The sequence below is a fragment of the Strigops habroptila genome, chromosome 19 (genome assembly GCF_004027225.2).
Source record: "Strigops habroptila isolate Jane chromosome 19, bStrHab1.2.pri, whole genome shotgun sequence".
Lineage (NCBI taxonomy): Eukaryota > Metazoa > Chordata > Aves > Psittaciformes > Psittacidae > Strigops > Strigops habroptila.
The window spans coordinates 162,844-178,112 of record NC_044295.2 but is presented as its reverse complement, the minus strand read 5'-3'; the positions used below and the strand labels follow the sequence as shown (position 1 = coordinate 178,112).

The 15,269-nt window shown below is 42.4% G+C and overlaps 1 protein-coding gene across 2 annotated transcripts in view; it reads left to right on the top strand.

The window, feature by feature from the left end:
- The window catches only part of NSF (N-ethylmaleimide sensitive factor, vesicle fusing ATPase), a 66,112-nt gene that overhangs the window by 34,567 nt on the left and 16,276 nt on the right, over nucleotides 1-15,269 (top strand). For both annotated transcript variants that reach the window (XM_030508753.1, XM_030508752.1), the window contains exons 9-15: nucleotides 5,456-5,655; nucleotides 7,525-7,690; nucleotides 8,233-8,307; nucleotides 9,474-9,661; nucleotides 12,820-12,915; nucleotides 13,550-13,706; nucleotides 14,242-14,375. In XM_030508753.1, coding sequence (XP_030364613.1) covers nucleotides 5,456-5,655; nucleotides 7,525-7,690; nucleotides 8,233-8,307; nucleotides 9,474-9,661; nucleotides 12,820-12,915; nucleotides 13,550-13,706; nucleotides 14,242-14,375 — 1,016 coding nt within the window. The remainder of the gene's footprint in view (nucleotides 1-5,455; nucleotides 5,656-7,524; nucleotides 7,691-8,232; nucleotides 8,308-9,473; nucleotides 9,662-12,819; nucleotides 12,916-13,549; nucleotides 13,707-14,241; nucleotides 14,376-15,269) is intronic.

The window sequence follows — 15,269 nt, the reverse complement described above, 5'->3', positions numbered from 1 at the left end:
AGGTAATCTGCAAATGTCTAATACTCTTTAGGGCTGCCTCTTGTTCTTTTCCTCCTCCTATTTCCTATTCCTGCCCATTTGTCAGTGATCTTCATAACAGCTGCCACATAACACATGAAGTCTTCATTTGTATAAAGAAGTATTTAGCAGTTTGAACTTGGTATTTTCTTTTGTTATCTTTTCTTAATTGAAAAGTGGATCAATGCTTCCTCCTGATATGGTGATAAAATGAAGTGCTCTACTCACGCTGAAGTACATGGTTCCCTGTGGCCAGTGAGGCTGAGTCTGGTCACTTAATTCTTCCTCCACATATCTAAAGACCTATGTGTGCACTTTCTTTGGGGAGGACTGCTAGGTCCACTGTGTAAACCTGTAATCTGTTCACATGTTGAATTGCTGAATGCAGTCTTGGCCTTTGTATCAGAAAGGATGCAGTAAAACTGGAAACACTTTGGAGGAAGTCATCATGATGGTTGGACCAGAAAAGCTTCTGTACACAGAGTGAATTGGCTTGAAGATCTTCAGCCTTGGAAAGAGACCAGTGGGAGGGATATGAGAGAGAAGATTTCAAAATTCTGCATGGCCAAAAAAGAACAATGTTTGCTCTTTCGACACAGGAAGGTGGAAATGTGAACGTCTCAGATGGCAGGCTTGGGAGGGAGGGAAAGGGCTTGACACCAAGTGTGCTGCAAGGGATTTCTGCCATAGTCAGGTACTGAGAAGACTTTTGCTCTTACTTCATCTGGCTGCAGGTGTGGTGTTAGTTAGCAGGCACCATCACCACTTGGCAACCACGGTTTTAGTCCAGCTGGAAAACCAGGCCGTGAGACATCCCAGCGACCCTGTTATGTTGATACTTGTTTATGCTGTAATGCTGTGTGGGTAAGTGTTCTATAAGGCATTTACAAATTACATCATGTTGACTTTCTAAGTAGACAGAAGTGATCCAGCTTTATTTCAAAAAGGAGAAAATGCTGGTGAGATTTATGGCTATTAACATCCAGGTGGGAAATGCCTGTAAACATCAGCTGCTGTGTTCAGCAATCCATCCAGCAGCTCTGCATAATCTTCATCTTAAAGTAGCGGCATTCCTGTAGCTCCTCTATTAAGAGGCAGGGGCATTTACTCTTCTGCTACAGTGATGACTTCTTTTCAAGATGGGTTTGTTTTGTAGATGCTCCTATCAGAATCCCCTTTTCTACGAGTCCTAATTTTGTTTGTGTAGCTGAAGGCATTCCATTGGGAGCTTCTCTAAAGCTAATTTATTTTCATTTTTATCAAATTCCATCAGAAACTGATAAATGTCCTGCCATCGTAATAAATCTAGTTATTATCTCCTTATGTATGCGTGCATTAAACTTCTCACAGCCAAAGAAAGAATGCTGAGAAAGCTATAGGAACACCTTACTGACTTGGTTGTCTTCTCTTTGCAGTGACAATCGATTTTGATAGATCAAGAAATTGGATATTAAGGGTCCACTTAAAATAAACCCTTCTGGTTTAGGTGTAGCCTTTGTCCTGTCTCAGCTTTGCACAAACAAGTTACTTGAGTCTTGCTACTTGTCGGTAGCACATAAATGCAACAGGAAGATTAACTAGAGGCAGTGGTGTAGGCTGGAGTAGTTCTGGGTTTACAGGATGAGAGGAGGGGGAAATTCCATCCAGCTATATTTTGGGGGAAATTTTGCCTGTGTGGCAGGTGAAGTCTGGGAACCCTGATCTGTCTCAAACCTGCTTGAAGATGAATGTGCAAAGATAAGCATCTCTCCCTGGTGTGTGCAGGATCGGTACTTCACATCCCTGCAGTTTCCCCAGTAGGTTCATCTCAATGATACAATCACACCAGAATGCTTTGATTTTAATTAAAAGGGGAATTACACTCCCAAGGAGAAAATCCCTGTTATACTCAAACATTCTTCTGATCTCTCAAAAAAAGTGACTAGCGAGAGTTGAACAAATAAACTTGATCTTGTCTTTGGGTAAGTGACATTCTGGTTCAAAATAGCTTTTGACTTCTCTTGGTAACACTCGTAACTCTCCCATTTTTACCAGTTTTTATGATTTTTGTCTAACGTTACATGCAGAATGTTTCCCATTTTGGTATATTTTAGTTCCTGTTAACATATTTATTCAGCCTCTAACAATATGTCATTAAATTGCATCATTAAGTATCATGTTACAGGAATGACCTTTGATTTGGAGGCCTAAAGGTAAGCTGAAAGAGGTAGAGATGTCTGCACTGCTAGTCATTTGTGTTCAGTGGTTTCTCATAATAGTATTGACATTTGGGCTGCATTGGTGAAAACAGCAAAGGGGAGATAAACTTAATCAAAATTCCTGTGTGGTGCCCAGGATCCCACTGTGATCTGGGACATCACATTTGTAGTTTGTCATCACCTGCCTATTTTAATAAAGTCCTGCTTGTGTTTAGAATTTCAATTTTAGGCAGGTGAATGAAGCTCTGCAGGGAAATCTCTACTGTAGTGGCTAATGGCAATTTTATTGGAAGAGGAACCAATTGCCTTGGTTTCAGGAATGTTCTTCCACCTGACTAAGACCCAGCTCTCAATGTTGCTCATTTAGCAGCAGCCAAGTCGTGGAGCACATGGTCAGTAATGTCCCTGATGTTCAGGTGTGGGGGAACACATGTTTGTGTTACTCACTAAAGCCTGAGCATGAAATACCCAGCATTGGCTGAGCTTGTCCTGGATATGGTTTGGTAGCTGTTGAGTTGTCTCTGGTACCTGCTGTGCCCCAGAGCTGGTATTTGAGCTCTGGAGGGGTGAGTAGCTAATGGTATTAGAGTACAGCTGAGGACTTGGGCAGGCAGCTGAAGCAGTAGCCAACCTTTGACCAGCCTTCTGTCTTTTTCTTCCAGCAACAGCTTCTGTTCTTTATTTGTTAGGGAAGAGATGATGCTTTCTCATGATAAGCAAATTTGAATAGGAAGAGGGTAAAAATCCTAGGAGGCATTCTAAGCAAATTTAGCCAAAGGCTGTCTTGATTCTTGAGTCCTCCAGCTTGAACTGTGCTGGTTTGCCTTTTGCTTTCTGTATGCTCCCAATGTGGGACATGAGACAGCCGTAGCCCTTTGCTAAAGCTCTGTTAGCTCAGGTAGAGGAAGGGAATATTGGGGCTTTTCAAGAAGTTCAAGTTTTTGGGGCTGTAGAAGAGAAGCTTCTAGTGGCTATAACTAGGTTGTACCTCCTTCTAGAAGAGAGACTGAACTGCAGGAGAACTAGGGGGAAAAAAAATAGGACCAGGCTGTTCTTTGTGTTTCTTCTTTGAAAGCATACTAGAGAAAAATAACCCTCCACAGCACAATTTCCCTGCCTCCCTGTGGATGCTCCCAGGCCTGTTTGCATACATGTGCCCTGACTTGCCGGTAGCCTTTTGATAGCCTCTCTTGTTGAGCACAGCGGAGCTGTCTGAGCATCAGTTTGCTTGGGATTTCCCTTCAAAGCATCACTCATCATCGAAATCCTGCTTTGTGCTGTTTGGCTACAGAGGTGATCATGTTCCTCCACGAAACACATTAACAATACCTTTCGTGACATTGATTTGACAGGAAGAGCTTTTAATTTATCTACGCCTCAGTCGTTCCTGTGTGAAATTCATCTTTACTGACAGTATATGGTGTTTATGTACTTGACTCGTAGATGCCTGAACGTTGACTAAGGAATTCTTCTTAGCTCAAGCTCTCGAATTATTTTTGGTAGTAAATTTTTTTGTGTCTGCAGAGAAGCCCACAAAAATCCTTCAGCTTTATTCCTGTGCTTATTCAATGCAGCACTATTGGTCTGTGGGACTTTGGTAAGGATCAGACCCTCCTCATAGCAATGTTCTCCTGAATCTTCATGTCAGTGTATGGACAACCTGAAAGAGAGAGTGAGCAGTGTGTGTGGGTAATAGAAATTGTTTTGTGTGGAGCAATTATTCAGATTGAAGTTAATTCTTTATCACTATAATATTCAGGAATAAATGAAATCACAGTTGAGTATTGGTAAGTTAATAAAGGATTAAAGTACCTGTTCTTTAAAGGCAGAAGGTTGCTGTGAGGCCTTTGCAGTCGTGAGGACTCTTGTGTGGGGTGAACTTGACTCAGCTACCACTTAGCTGAGACAAGCCAGAAACCAGAAGGAAAGTCATTCTGTGTGGGTGACAGATAACTCCCTGTGCCCAAGCTCCTTGAACCTGTGATGATGGTAGAAACGGTTCCTCTAAGGCTGAGCTGTGTGCCATCAGTCTGCTACTTTTTTGGCCTTTGCTTTTAATGTGTATCTTAAGCACTGCAGGACTCTTGTTAGATGGATTGCATCCTTAACAAAGTCAGGCTGCAAGAATGTGGTGTAAAATGAATGCATTGTGAATGTCATCTACAGCATGGAACAGTTTCTACTGATGAAGGTCTTGCTTTTTATCTCAGACAATTAATACCTCGAGGTTTCTAAGGTTTAGGTAAATTTTCTTGAAATAAAATAGGATTCTTGAAACAATAACGGGGTTTCATTTTCAAATAGGTTCCTCTGTTTCCCTGGAGGAGATAATTTAAATGCCAGTGCTCATGCACAGTGTTCAAAGTCCTGTTACTTGAATAAATGGGAATGTTTCAGGTCTTCCTGGGTATAGGTCAAGCTTTTGGGGCTGATGGTTCTGGTGGTTCTTAGAAGCCTTTTTGTTTTCTCAATATTTCTCCTATGAACTTGCAATTATAACTAGGTGTATTGTAGGGAACTCATTAAAGCCCAATACAGGGGTAAAAAGTTTGGCCATTATTACAATATACTTCTTGTTTTCTCTTTCAAAAATCAGATTAATGTGTTTGATCCATGTCTACAGTGGGAGCTCACAGTCTGTTGAGTAACTTTGAAGGTCTGATGCTTTATTTTCTTTACATACCTGAAAATTAAACTCATTTGGAACTCTTCTGTGAAGGAAGGCTTCCTTTGTAGGCACTTCTTCCTCTGGGAGAAGAGAGAAAACAATCAGATGCAGTACATGCCTGTCCTAAATTGCTAGTACATCGTGCCTTGGTGTTTGGGGTGTATGGTGATATAAAAGAAGTGTCTGCAGCCCCTCAGCAATCCCTAGGGTTGGGTTTGTTGAACTGAGAAGTTATTCACATGTTTACCAAGTGGTCTCTATTGCTTTGGATTCCTAACCAGAAGTTACAATTCAGGCTTTCAGTCCTTAGCTGTTAACTTCGCGTGCCTAATGCATGCGAGAGCATTTGTGCTCTTCTGCAGGTTATGTTTCCTGGCCTTTGCCACATCATTGGAATGATTCTGACCCAGCTTGGCAATTCTGTGTTTGAATTTCAGTGATAAAGGCACTGACTAGAGCTAAGACTAATGCACGTTGCAGCCTGATCCCTGTAATAGCAGCAATTCCCTCTTCCCTATAGTGCGCTTTCCATCACACGCCTGCTTTCTAAACATGTTCTCTCTTGTTCTAGGCTGCAAGCATGTGAAAGGCATCCTCTTGTATGGACCTCCAGGCTGTGGTAAAACACTTATGGCGAGACAGATTGGCAAGATGCTGAATGCCAGAGAACCAAAGGTGGTCAATGGTCCAGAAATCCTCAATAAATATGTGGGCGAGTCTGAGGCCAACATCCGCAAGCTGTTTGCTGATGCAGAAGAAGAACAAAGAAGGGTAATGCAAACATAGATAAATAGTATGGTCAGGATGAATGTGCCTAAAGAATGGCCGGAAAAGAGGTTTATAATCAGAAAATTACTGCTTGCATTAAAAGCCTGAGTCACTCCTTAGCTTGTGATTATAGTTATTCCCTTGCAAGTCAGGGAATATTAGTGTTCTACAGATGGACATGCTGGCAGTTGGAAAAACAATCTTAGAACCTGACAAGGTGGCTGCTTTTCTAGCCAGCTATGCTGAGGATGGACAGTTAGTTTCAATTCCACGCAGGGTTATTTTCAAGTAATACAGTAGGGCCCCTCCTGCTGTGCTTTGTATTATGGGGTGTCACCTGCTCAAAAAGTGCTGAAAATTGGGATTGCACAAATTTTGCTCTCTTTTTTTCTTTCCTCTTCTTTTTGGTGGGGCAGGCGTAATCTATTTGGATTTTTGCTACTAAATTCAGGTGGCACATATCATAGGATGAATTTCAAATAAGCTTTCATGGTTTCAAGTTTTTGGGTTACAGCCTTACAGGTATATTACAAGCCTTAAAGTGCTCTATCCAATACATCGTTATTTTTCCTCAGCAGAACACCAATGGATGAGAGTAGTGTCTCAAAACCAGAGAGGATAAGTCTTTGAAATTGGAAGTGGAGATAAAGATTGTGTTTTTCCCAAGCTTGGTTTTTTTTTATCAGTTCCTTTAACTGGAAAAAGCCCAATCTTTAAAGCCCAATCTTTAGTTTAAGGGTGTAAATACTTATTTCATGTGTGCTATAGGAATTTTTCTGCTGTGGATCCCTTCATCTTGATGGATTTTTCTGGTAAAGAAAATACAATGTCAGGCAAGTCACAGTTGAATACAGGGAAGTCTTTTCAGAAGACATTAGCAAAGGCCATTGTATCCCGTAATTTTGTTTGGACCTACCAAGGCTGCAGGTTTTGCCAGTGGCTTGAAATCACTTCATTTTCTTCTGCAGAAGATTGATTAATCAGTAAGTCAGCTTTGCATGGTAACCCATCCCAATGGAAACAATCTCCTTCTCTCTACTTATTGCAATCTAACTGAAAGCTGTGAGCTGCTTTTCCTTTGCAATAACACACCTGTTAAAATAGGCTTTATATTGGCTGGAGGGAATGGTCCTGATGACAAGTTGCAAGATTAAAAAGGTCTCGAAAAGGTTGGTATTGTAATGACTTGTGTCTGGGGCAGATTGCCAGGGACAGCACATTTACTCAGTGTTAATGTGGTCTCCACTGGCCACAAAAGATGTTTGAGAGGTGGAATTTGAAGGGAAGAAGCTTCATAATACAGTCACAAAAAGTATCCTGTTCTCTTACCAGCTGCAACTGCTTCACCTTTGAGTGAACCTGGAAATAAGCAGTTCTGTTCCTGATTGGCACTGAACAAATGGGCTCCTTAAAAATGTTAAGAACAAAGGTACTCTGGCAAGCCCTATATTTACTAACTTCAGTGCAACCTGGAGTATTTCCCACACTGGGTGCATCCCTCCACTGACGTGCTTCGTTCTCCATCTCCCTTTTGGATGACTTTCCTAGATACTGAGAACTGTGACCTTGTGTCTGAGCTATGTGTTCCAGCTTTGGGCTTGTGCTTTTCCCATTCAGCCTAGTCCTCTTCCTTGGACATCAGCTGTGAAGCCCTATGTTTAGGCAAAGCCCACCAACCACCCCATTTTGGAGGATGGCAAGTTGTTATTCTGCAAAGGGGTCTGATACACACATAACATGTGATACTAAAAACCCTTAGAGGTATCGATGTTCTGTATCTATGGGGCTGAGCTTGTTGAGAAGTTACTGTTTTGTTTGGATGGCTTTCAGTGATGACATGTGGCATTCCTGACATGTTTTTCTCTCCAATAGCTTGGAGCAAACAGTGGTGTGCATATCATCATTTTTGATGAGATTGATGCAATCTGCAAGCAGAGAGGAAGCATGGCGGGGAGCACTGGAGTTCATGATACTGTTGTAAACCAGTTGCTGTCTAAAATTGATGGCGTAGAGCAGCTCAATAACATCCTAGTGATTGGTATGGTAGTGCTTACTTTTCTTTGTTATGCTGTCTGGTTGAAAACTGCTGATACTTTCCTCATTGCAGGTCAACTAAGTTGTCATTAGCGGTGTTAGATCTGTTTGGACTAATCCAAACTGAATGTCTGCTATTTGCCAAGCACCGGGAGCAGATTTAAAGGGAGATGGTGCTGTAATTGGCTGATACTGCTGCTTTCAACAAGTTCTTCCTTTAGCTTTTGATAACAAGTGATTCACAGCTTAAGAAAACTTGCAAGGAATGATACGTATTGGCATAGAAAGGACTGGGGCTTCTCTAGCTGTGTTGTCTAGTTGACCTGGTGCCAGGAGCCCTGCAGATACAGTCACAAGTACAGGCTTGATTCCTATTGACTACTTCAGGGCATGACTTTTCCTATATTTCTGAAGATGGGGATGTTTTGCCTGTTTGGTTGAGACTCTTTGGGGTATCTTCTTCGCTCTGTGGGCTGTATTCAGGAGTTGGAGACCCACTTAGTAAGCTCATATAATGCTTATTTTGGTTTTTAACTTTGAATTTAGGAATGACCAATAGACCTGACCTGATTGATGAGGCTCTGCTGAGACCAGGGAGGCTGGAGGTGAAAATGGAGATTGGTAAGCAAGCTGGCGTAGTGCAATGCATGAGCTCATGTGTACTTAATAATAAAGCAAATATATATCATCATGTGAACAGTTAACCAGGATGGCAGAGGCGCTAAACTTCATGCAGCTCCCTCTGTAACATTACAGGTGTAGTATCTGCATCTTTAGTTGGCAAAACTAAGCAAGGCATCAGAATAAATGATCAGATGGTAAGGACTGACCACTGCTGGGGCCTATGGACATTTTAAAACGTCTTTTCACATACCCTCAGCACAAACAGTAATCAGTGCAAATTATCAGACCATTGGATCCAACAAGATGCATCCCAGGATGATGTAGTCACTGAGCTGCTCTCCATTGTGTTTGAAAAGTCATGGCAGGAAGGCAGAATCCACAGACTGGAGGAAAAGGAATGTCGCACCTACTTGAGAAAAGAGGAGTAAGGTGCCTCCTGGGAACTCCTGACCAGTTAGCCTCACCTCCATGCCCAGTAGGATCATGAAACAGATCCTCCTGGAAGATATGCTGGAACACGTGGACGACAGGGAGGTGATTAGAGACTGCAGGCATGGCTTTACAAAGGGCAAATTGTGCCTGACTAATCTAATGGCCTCCTATAGTGGAGTAACTGCATTGGTGGATAAATGATGAGCTACGGATGTAATTTACCTTGACATCTGTAGGGCCTTTGATAAGGTCCTTCACAGCATTATTGCCACTGAATGGGAGAAATTGGAGTTTGATGGATGAAGCATTAGATGAGGAATTGGCTGGATGCCGTGTCCAAAGAGTTACAGTCAACGGCTTAATGGCAGGGCAATTCCCAACATCAGGACAGCCTGGGGGATAGATGGATGGATTGATGAGAAGAATTTTGGGATACGGGAGGTTGAAAAATTGGACATGAAGCAGCACCGTGCACTTACAGTCCGGAAAGCAAATTGTACCCAGGGCTGCATCCAGAGCAGTGTGGCCAGCAGGTCGAGGGAGGTGATTCTGCAATTAGTGTGATTGAATGTTCTCAAGCCAAAAGCATTGTCAAATATTCTACTTGTAAGACTGAATTGCTCATGGTGAGAATGAGCCTTTGGAAGCTGGACTGTTGAGGAGAGGGAAGGACTTTGCTGTAATTGCTGTGCTGAGGTGCTGATTGACATGTGTTGTGTTTAAAATCTCAGGCTTGCCAGACGAGAAGGGTCGATTTCAGATTCTTCATATCCACACGGTTCGGATGCGGGAGCACCAGCTGCTGGCTGAAGATGTGGACATTGCAGAACTGGCAGTGGAGACTAAAAACTTCAGTGGTGCTGAATTAGAAGGTTTAGTTCGAGCTGCTCAGTCTACTGCTATGAACAGACACATTAAGGTCAGCCCTGTTATCTCTTACTGGGGCAGAAAAGGGGAAAATAATTGTGGTTGGAATCTTTTCTTGAGTGTTTACTTCCAAATGGTATCTCAGCCTGCTTTAGGAGAGGAAATTCATATGGACACTAGCATTTCATTGTGCTTTTACGTGGTTCTGTATTACCTCTTTCATCTAAGCCCCTTTCATTGAGCCACTTGACCTCCAAGCAGCTCTCGCGTACCTCAGTGGGGATGGAAGGTGATTGTCAATGTATTTTGATAAGAACTGAAAGTAGAGTCTTGAGCTCAGTGATATGGATTGGACCCGGGAGTCAAGAAGTGGAAGTGAGAACAGCCAGTCATATAGCTGACATCTCTGCTGGAGCCTGTCTTCCATTTCAAATGAGTACTCACTTGATGATCATCCATAAGAGACTTATAATGTTCACAGCTCCTTCCATTCCAGAGGAACATTGCCTTGCTTCCCCATGCTTGCAGATTATCTGAGGTCAGTGTATCTTTAACTAGAAAGGAGTTAAGGACCATGAAATGTCAGGTTATATTAATCCAGATGCAAACCACAGTATTTGATGGTGTTGAAATATGAGATGATTAGTTTGTGAAGAAGGCAGCTGAAGGGCACAGCCGCTTTGCTATAGTGGCCAAGAACTGGGGTGAGTTACTGCAGAGAAAAGCCTTTGGCAGCAATTCCACAGCACTGGTCTAGGATTTTTAACTAAAAAGTCTGTCCAAACTTGAATGTGAGGAAAGCACATCATGCTTTCATTTAAGCAAGAGAAATCATTTGGTTACTTAGACATTTGTGTCTTTTGGGAGCACTCTCTAAAGGAAAAGTGGCTCTTTCTGCTCATTTTTCTTGTATAGCTGTAATACTTGAAAAGTTATTGTTTCCTGTAGCAAACCCCCACAAACATCAACAGTTTCTCATTTTCTTGTGTTCTGTCTCAAAACAAAAATCAGCACCTCTGGAAGTATTTTCATCCCTTCTCATGCAACACATTTTCCTGAAAGAATGAATTTTGTTTATAGCTGCTGTTCTTTCAGGTGCTTGAATTTTGTGTGGCTTTAGGGACCATTAATGTTTTGATATATTCCCTATTGTACCAGAATGTGACAGTGGAAGCAGAGAAAATGGCAGTGCATAAATGTAAAAGAGCAGTCCCCTCCTTTAGGTTGGTATGTGATTGACATCTTTATGTGGGTATATTCCAAATGGGAAGTGGCCACACTTTGGTTTTCTTTCCAAACACTTTGACGTAGTATTTTTGGATAATCTTATTGTTTGTTCTGAAGCTGTCTTCAGCCACATGATGCCCTCAAGTATTTTATTCTCTCCTGCAAGTACTGCACAATTTCAAATATCCATCATAGCCTGACCTAGTTTTCAGAAGCACCTATGAGAAGCAAGAGCACAAATTGAAAATCAAGGGGTATTATTCCTCTGAATCATTTAAACTCTTCCAATAATCTCTCAAAGTATGTGTGTGTGTCTAACTCATTTAAGGCCTGGAAAAAAAGACACCAAACACCCCCGTTCCCAACCCCCTGGTTTTTAAGTGTACAAACAACTTCAGGAATATATTAATAGTGTTTCAAGTACCTTCACTTCCATCTGCAAAGTAGTACTGTAGTAGTAGTAGTAGTACCTGTACTAGTACCTGTACTAAAGATCCACTCGGTTGGTATATTTGGCATCCTGTATTGCTGATTGGTGGTGGGTGCTTTGGGGAGAAAGGACTCTCATTTCAGCCATCCTCTGGTTACAGTTATTTCTTTGGCACAGTGTTACTGGCCAATCTGGTTTCGGTTGGAAAAGGACTTTAAGATCATCTAGTTCCAACCCCCCTGCCATGGGCAGGGACGCCTCACACTAGGCCGTGTTGTCCAAGTTTCTGTCCAGCGTGGCCTTGAACACTGCCAGGGGTGGAGCATGTAAAGGATGTCTCTGAGACACATCTGTAAGGGTTAAAGTTATTTTATTCATCCATCACCTTGGTCTTAGGCAAAGGTGATAGAGGTTGCTTCCAAGAAACCCCTTGAAATCTCCAATTTCTACTTCCTGAGCTATCAGATCATGTAGGGCCGTTGCACTCTCGGGTGGAAGCAGGTGGTGTTGTAAGGCTCGGGTGATTTACAATGGAAATTATACTTGTTTTGGAATCTGGAGCAATTAGTTATGGTGGAACATTTGCTATGGTACCCAGTAACACATCTCCAACTGGCTTTAAAGGCTGCAGACATCACAATAAAGTTTTCAGCTTTAAAGGCAGCTCTGAAGTTGTTTTCAAGAATTAAAAACCTCTTCTGGCTGCCGGGTGAGCAGCTTTGGGTCACTTCCTGGTGGTACCTCTAGTTGGGATTGAGAAATGATTGACAAGAGAAGGTCGTGGTAGTGCTGTCTCTACTCTGTGTATTTGCTTCCAGTCTTTAGCTTTTCAATGTTGCTGGATGGTTTGGGAATGGCAGAAAGGGGAAAAGGTGATGCTTTTCATTTAGAAAGTAGTACAGTGTGAGCTGAGTTAACTGCAGCCTATTTATTCCAAGTAGTACTGATAGCACTACCTGGGGAAGATTCATGGCTTTTGTTGAACTGAAGCAAATAAAGACAAAGCAGAAAGAAATCTAATATTTACCAATCCCCTTAAAAACTTTCTTGTGTGGAGAGGACAGTACATGGCTTGAATAGAGAGCGAAAACCTCCTGAAATAGATATGTGTGAAGAATTCTTATTTTTGGCTTAGTTGCCAAAGATGGGGTGGGTAGATTGAGAGTTGGGTTAAACCAGACTGTCACACAGTGGAGGAGGCTTCATCTCCTTCCAATTCAGCACCCAGAAAGCATAATGAAGAATTTTTTCTACAGCTTCTAAATGCAGTGGTTACTTCCCTACTCTGCAGGGTCATGGCCATACTCTTCACTTCAGCTTTCCACCAGTGGAGTGGAACTTAAGTGCTGCTTAATGACTTTGTGAGGCTGGAATATGGATGTGGCTCTGTGAAAATGATGATGGCTCCACTGGTGTTCATCATATGTCCAACAAATGTCCTGTTAAGAAGCATTTTTCTTGTTGACATAGACCAACTACAGGGTTGGATCCATGGAGGGAAGTTGATAAGGGTTTGTGTGTGGTACTTCAGTGTCTTTTATTGCCTTTATTAGGCCAGCAACAAAGTGGAGGTGGATATGGAGAAGGCAGAGAGCTTACGTGTGACAAGAGGAGACTTCTTTGCATCCTTGGAGAATGACATCAAACCAGTAAGTAGGCAATGAGTAACTCCTGTAATAGTCACCCAGTACAGTTAATGACGTGAGGTAACAACTTCCTTCTGGGATCAGGCAGACAATGGTGCACCATGCACTGACATATTGTGTCCTGTGTTGTCAGAATGGAAGTAGGGAGCCTCTTTCTGCCTGCAGTGCTAAGGCTGTTTTCTACCTTTTGTTGCGTGCAAGAATCATAAAAAGGAGTAGAACAAATAAAGAGAGCGACTTGGAATTTCTTCTTGTTGTATGTACGTTCTCCATTTTTGGCTACTTCAGTCAATGGATGCCAGCTTCACTGTGGTCTGTAGTAGGACGTTTAAGCCTCATTTTTGAGAATCGCCTTTAAATGGTGTGGATTCAGAACACACTGACAACTTGCACTGGTCAGAATTTGTTTTGAGGGTACATGAAGATACGTTTCTACGTGTGCATGGTCTCCACCAGTGTTCAGTCCTTTGAACTGGAATGTTGTGTGTCACCAGTGGGTCTTCCAGTACCGACTGTCTCACTTCAGCATCTTCCAGAGTCTTGGTTCTGGTCACTTTGGTGATGTGTAATTGTTTCTCGTTTTTCTGATGTGATGCAAAATTGCTCAGTAAAATAAATGTTCCTTTTCTTAATACAGGCATTTGGAACCAACCAGGAAGACTATGCAAGCTATATCATGAATGGTATTATTAAGTGGGGTGATCCAGTAACAAGGGTATTGGATGATGGGGAGCTGCTTGTTCAACAGACTAAGAACAGTGACCGCACTCCTTTGGTCAGCGTTCTTCTGGAAGGTATATTTAAGGACAAAAACCCGGAACAACCCCAAAACCCTCAAGTGAATTCTGTAAACTATTCCTATCAGTTGCCCAAGTGGTCATCTGTTATATCCTGCAACTGGATATAACAAACTGGCAAATAACAAACTGTCTTTGTCAGTATTTACGTGGCATTCATGCTATTGACATGCTATTTGCCACACTACCTGCAGAAATCATATTTAGGAGCGGCATACATATATTTCAAGAAGTGTCTCCAAAATACGATCACATAGTTGTTTTGGTGCCAGTCCTACAAAATGTGTAGCATCCTCTTTTGTGTCAGTTTCATGACACATCAGTCTGCATGTTCTCAAACAGTTGCATCCATTTCCTTCATCTGGAGGACTGGACTGCACTAGGAGTAAGTGTGTTCCTTCTGCAAGAAAAGGTCATTTTGGAATGCAGGTTCCACTGAATGAGAGTCTAAACACACTGAGGAGATCCATGCTGAGCCTTAGCAGAGCTGTTTTCTCCCTTGGTTTTTCATCATGTTTGTGCTGTGTTTCAGGTCCCCCCCACAGTGGGAAGACTGCTTTAGCAGCAAAAATAGCAGAAGAATCCAGCTTTCCCTTTATCAAGATCTGTTCTCCTGACAAGATGATTGGATTTTCTGAAACTGCCAAGTGCCAAGCTATGAAGAAGGTACTCATGTTCCCTACTCTTTTGCTTGGTTACAGTCCAATTCTATGTTCTCTGGTGGCTAGAAAAGGGAATTACGCTTGTGATTGTGTTTTCTACTCTCTGCAGGTCCTAAATTCCTGTGCATGTTTATTTGTGAAGTTGAGTGAATGTCTTTGTGGTACTGACTCCAAGTGACTCAGAGAATTTCAGGGTTCTGTCCAAATTGGGTCTGATACGTAACCATGACTGACAGTGGAACAAAACACCTGATCTGTGGTGAGCTGGAGCTCTGCCTGCAGAGATGAACGCAGGAAGGGCATAGGGTTGCACTGGGAAAGAACAGATTCTGACTGAATGAGACTAGGAGCAGTTTGGAGGCAGCAATGTTTAGTTAAACAAGAGTTTTAACAACCTGGGGAGCTGGGGGAATGCAAACAAGTTGCACAGCTTGAATCATTTCAGGTAGCTAGGTGGAGGGAAGGAGATTTCATTTGCTGAAGCAAGCCAGCACTTACTCTTCTAGCTGAATGATACGGAATGAAGCATGTAAGTGAAACGTTGCTCTAAGGTCAGTTTGTTGCAGGATTGGATAGTTTCTAGGAGAAGCAGCATGCTCATAGCTGGAAGCCCAGTTTGTAATGGAGATTCAAAAAGGAGCTTTTTGGACGTCACTTGAATCAGCGGATGCTGGAGGCAGGCCTGCAGCATCACTGGTGTCTTTAGTGGTACTTAGTGTTTAAATCCAAAGCTTTGCAGGACACTGGTTTGCTGCTCTAAAGGGTGATGCGGAGGCTCAATCCATACCTGAGCAGGTCTGTTCTCCCTGCAGTATGCTGATAGGAAAAGTAACCAACATCCAGCCTAGGTAGAAATCTTCATAATTGCATTGCAGCTTGGGGGGATTTGTGTAGTTTT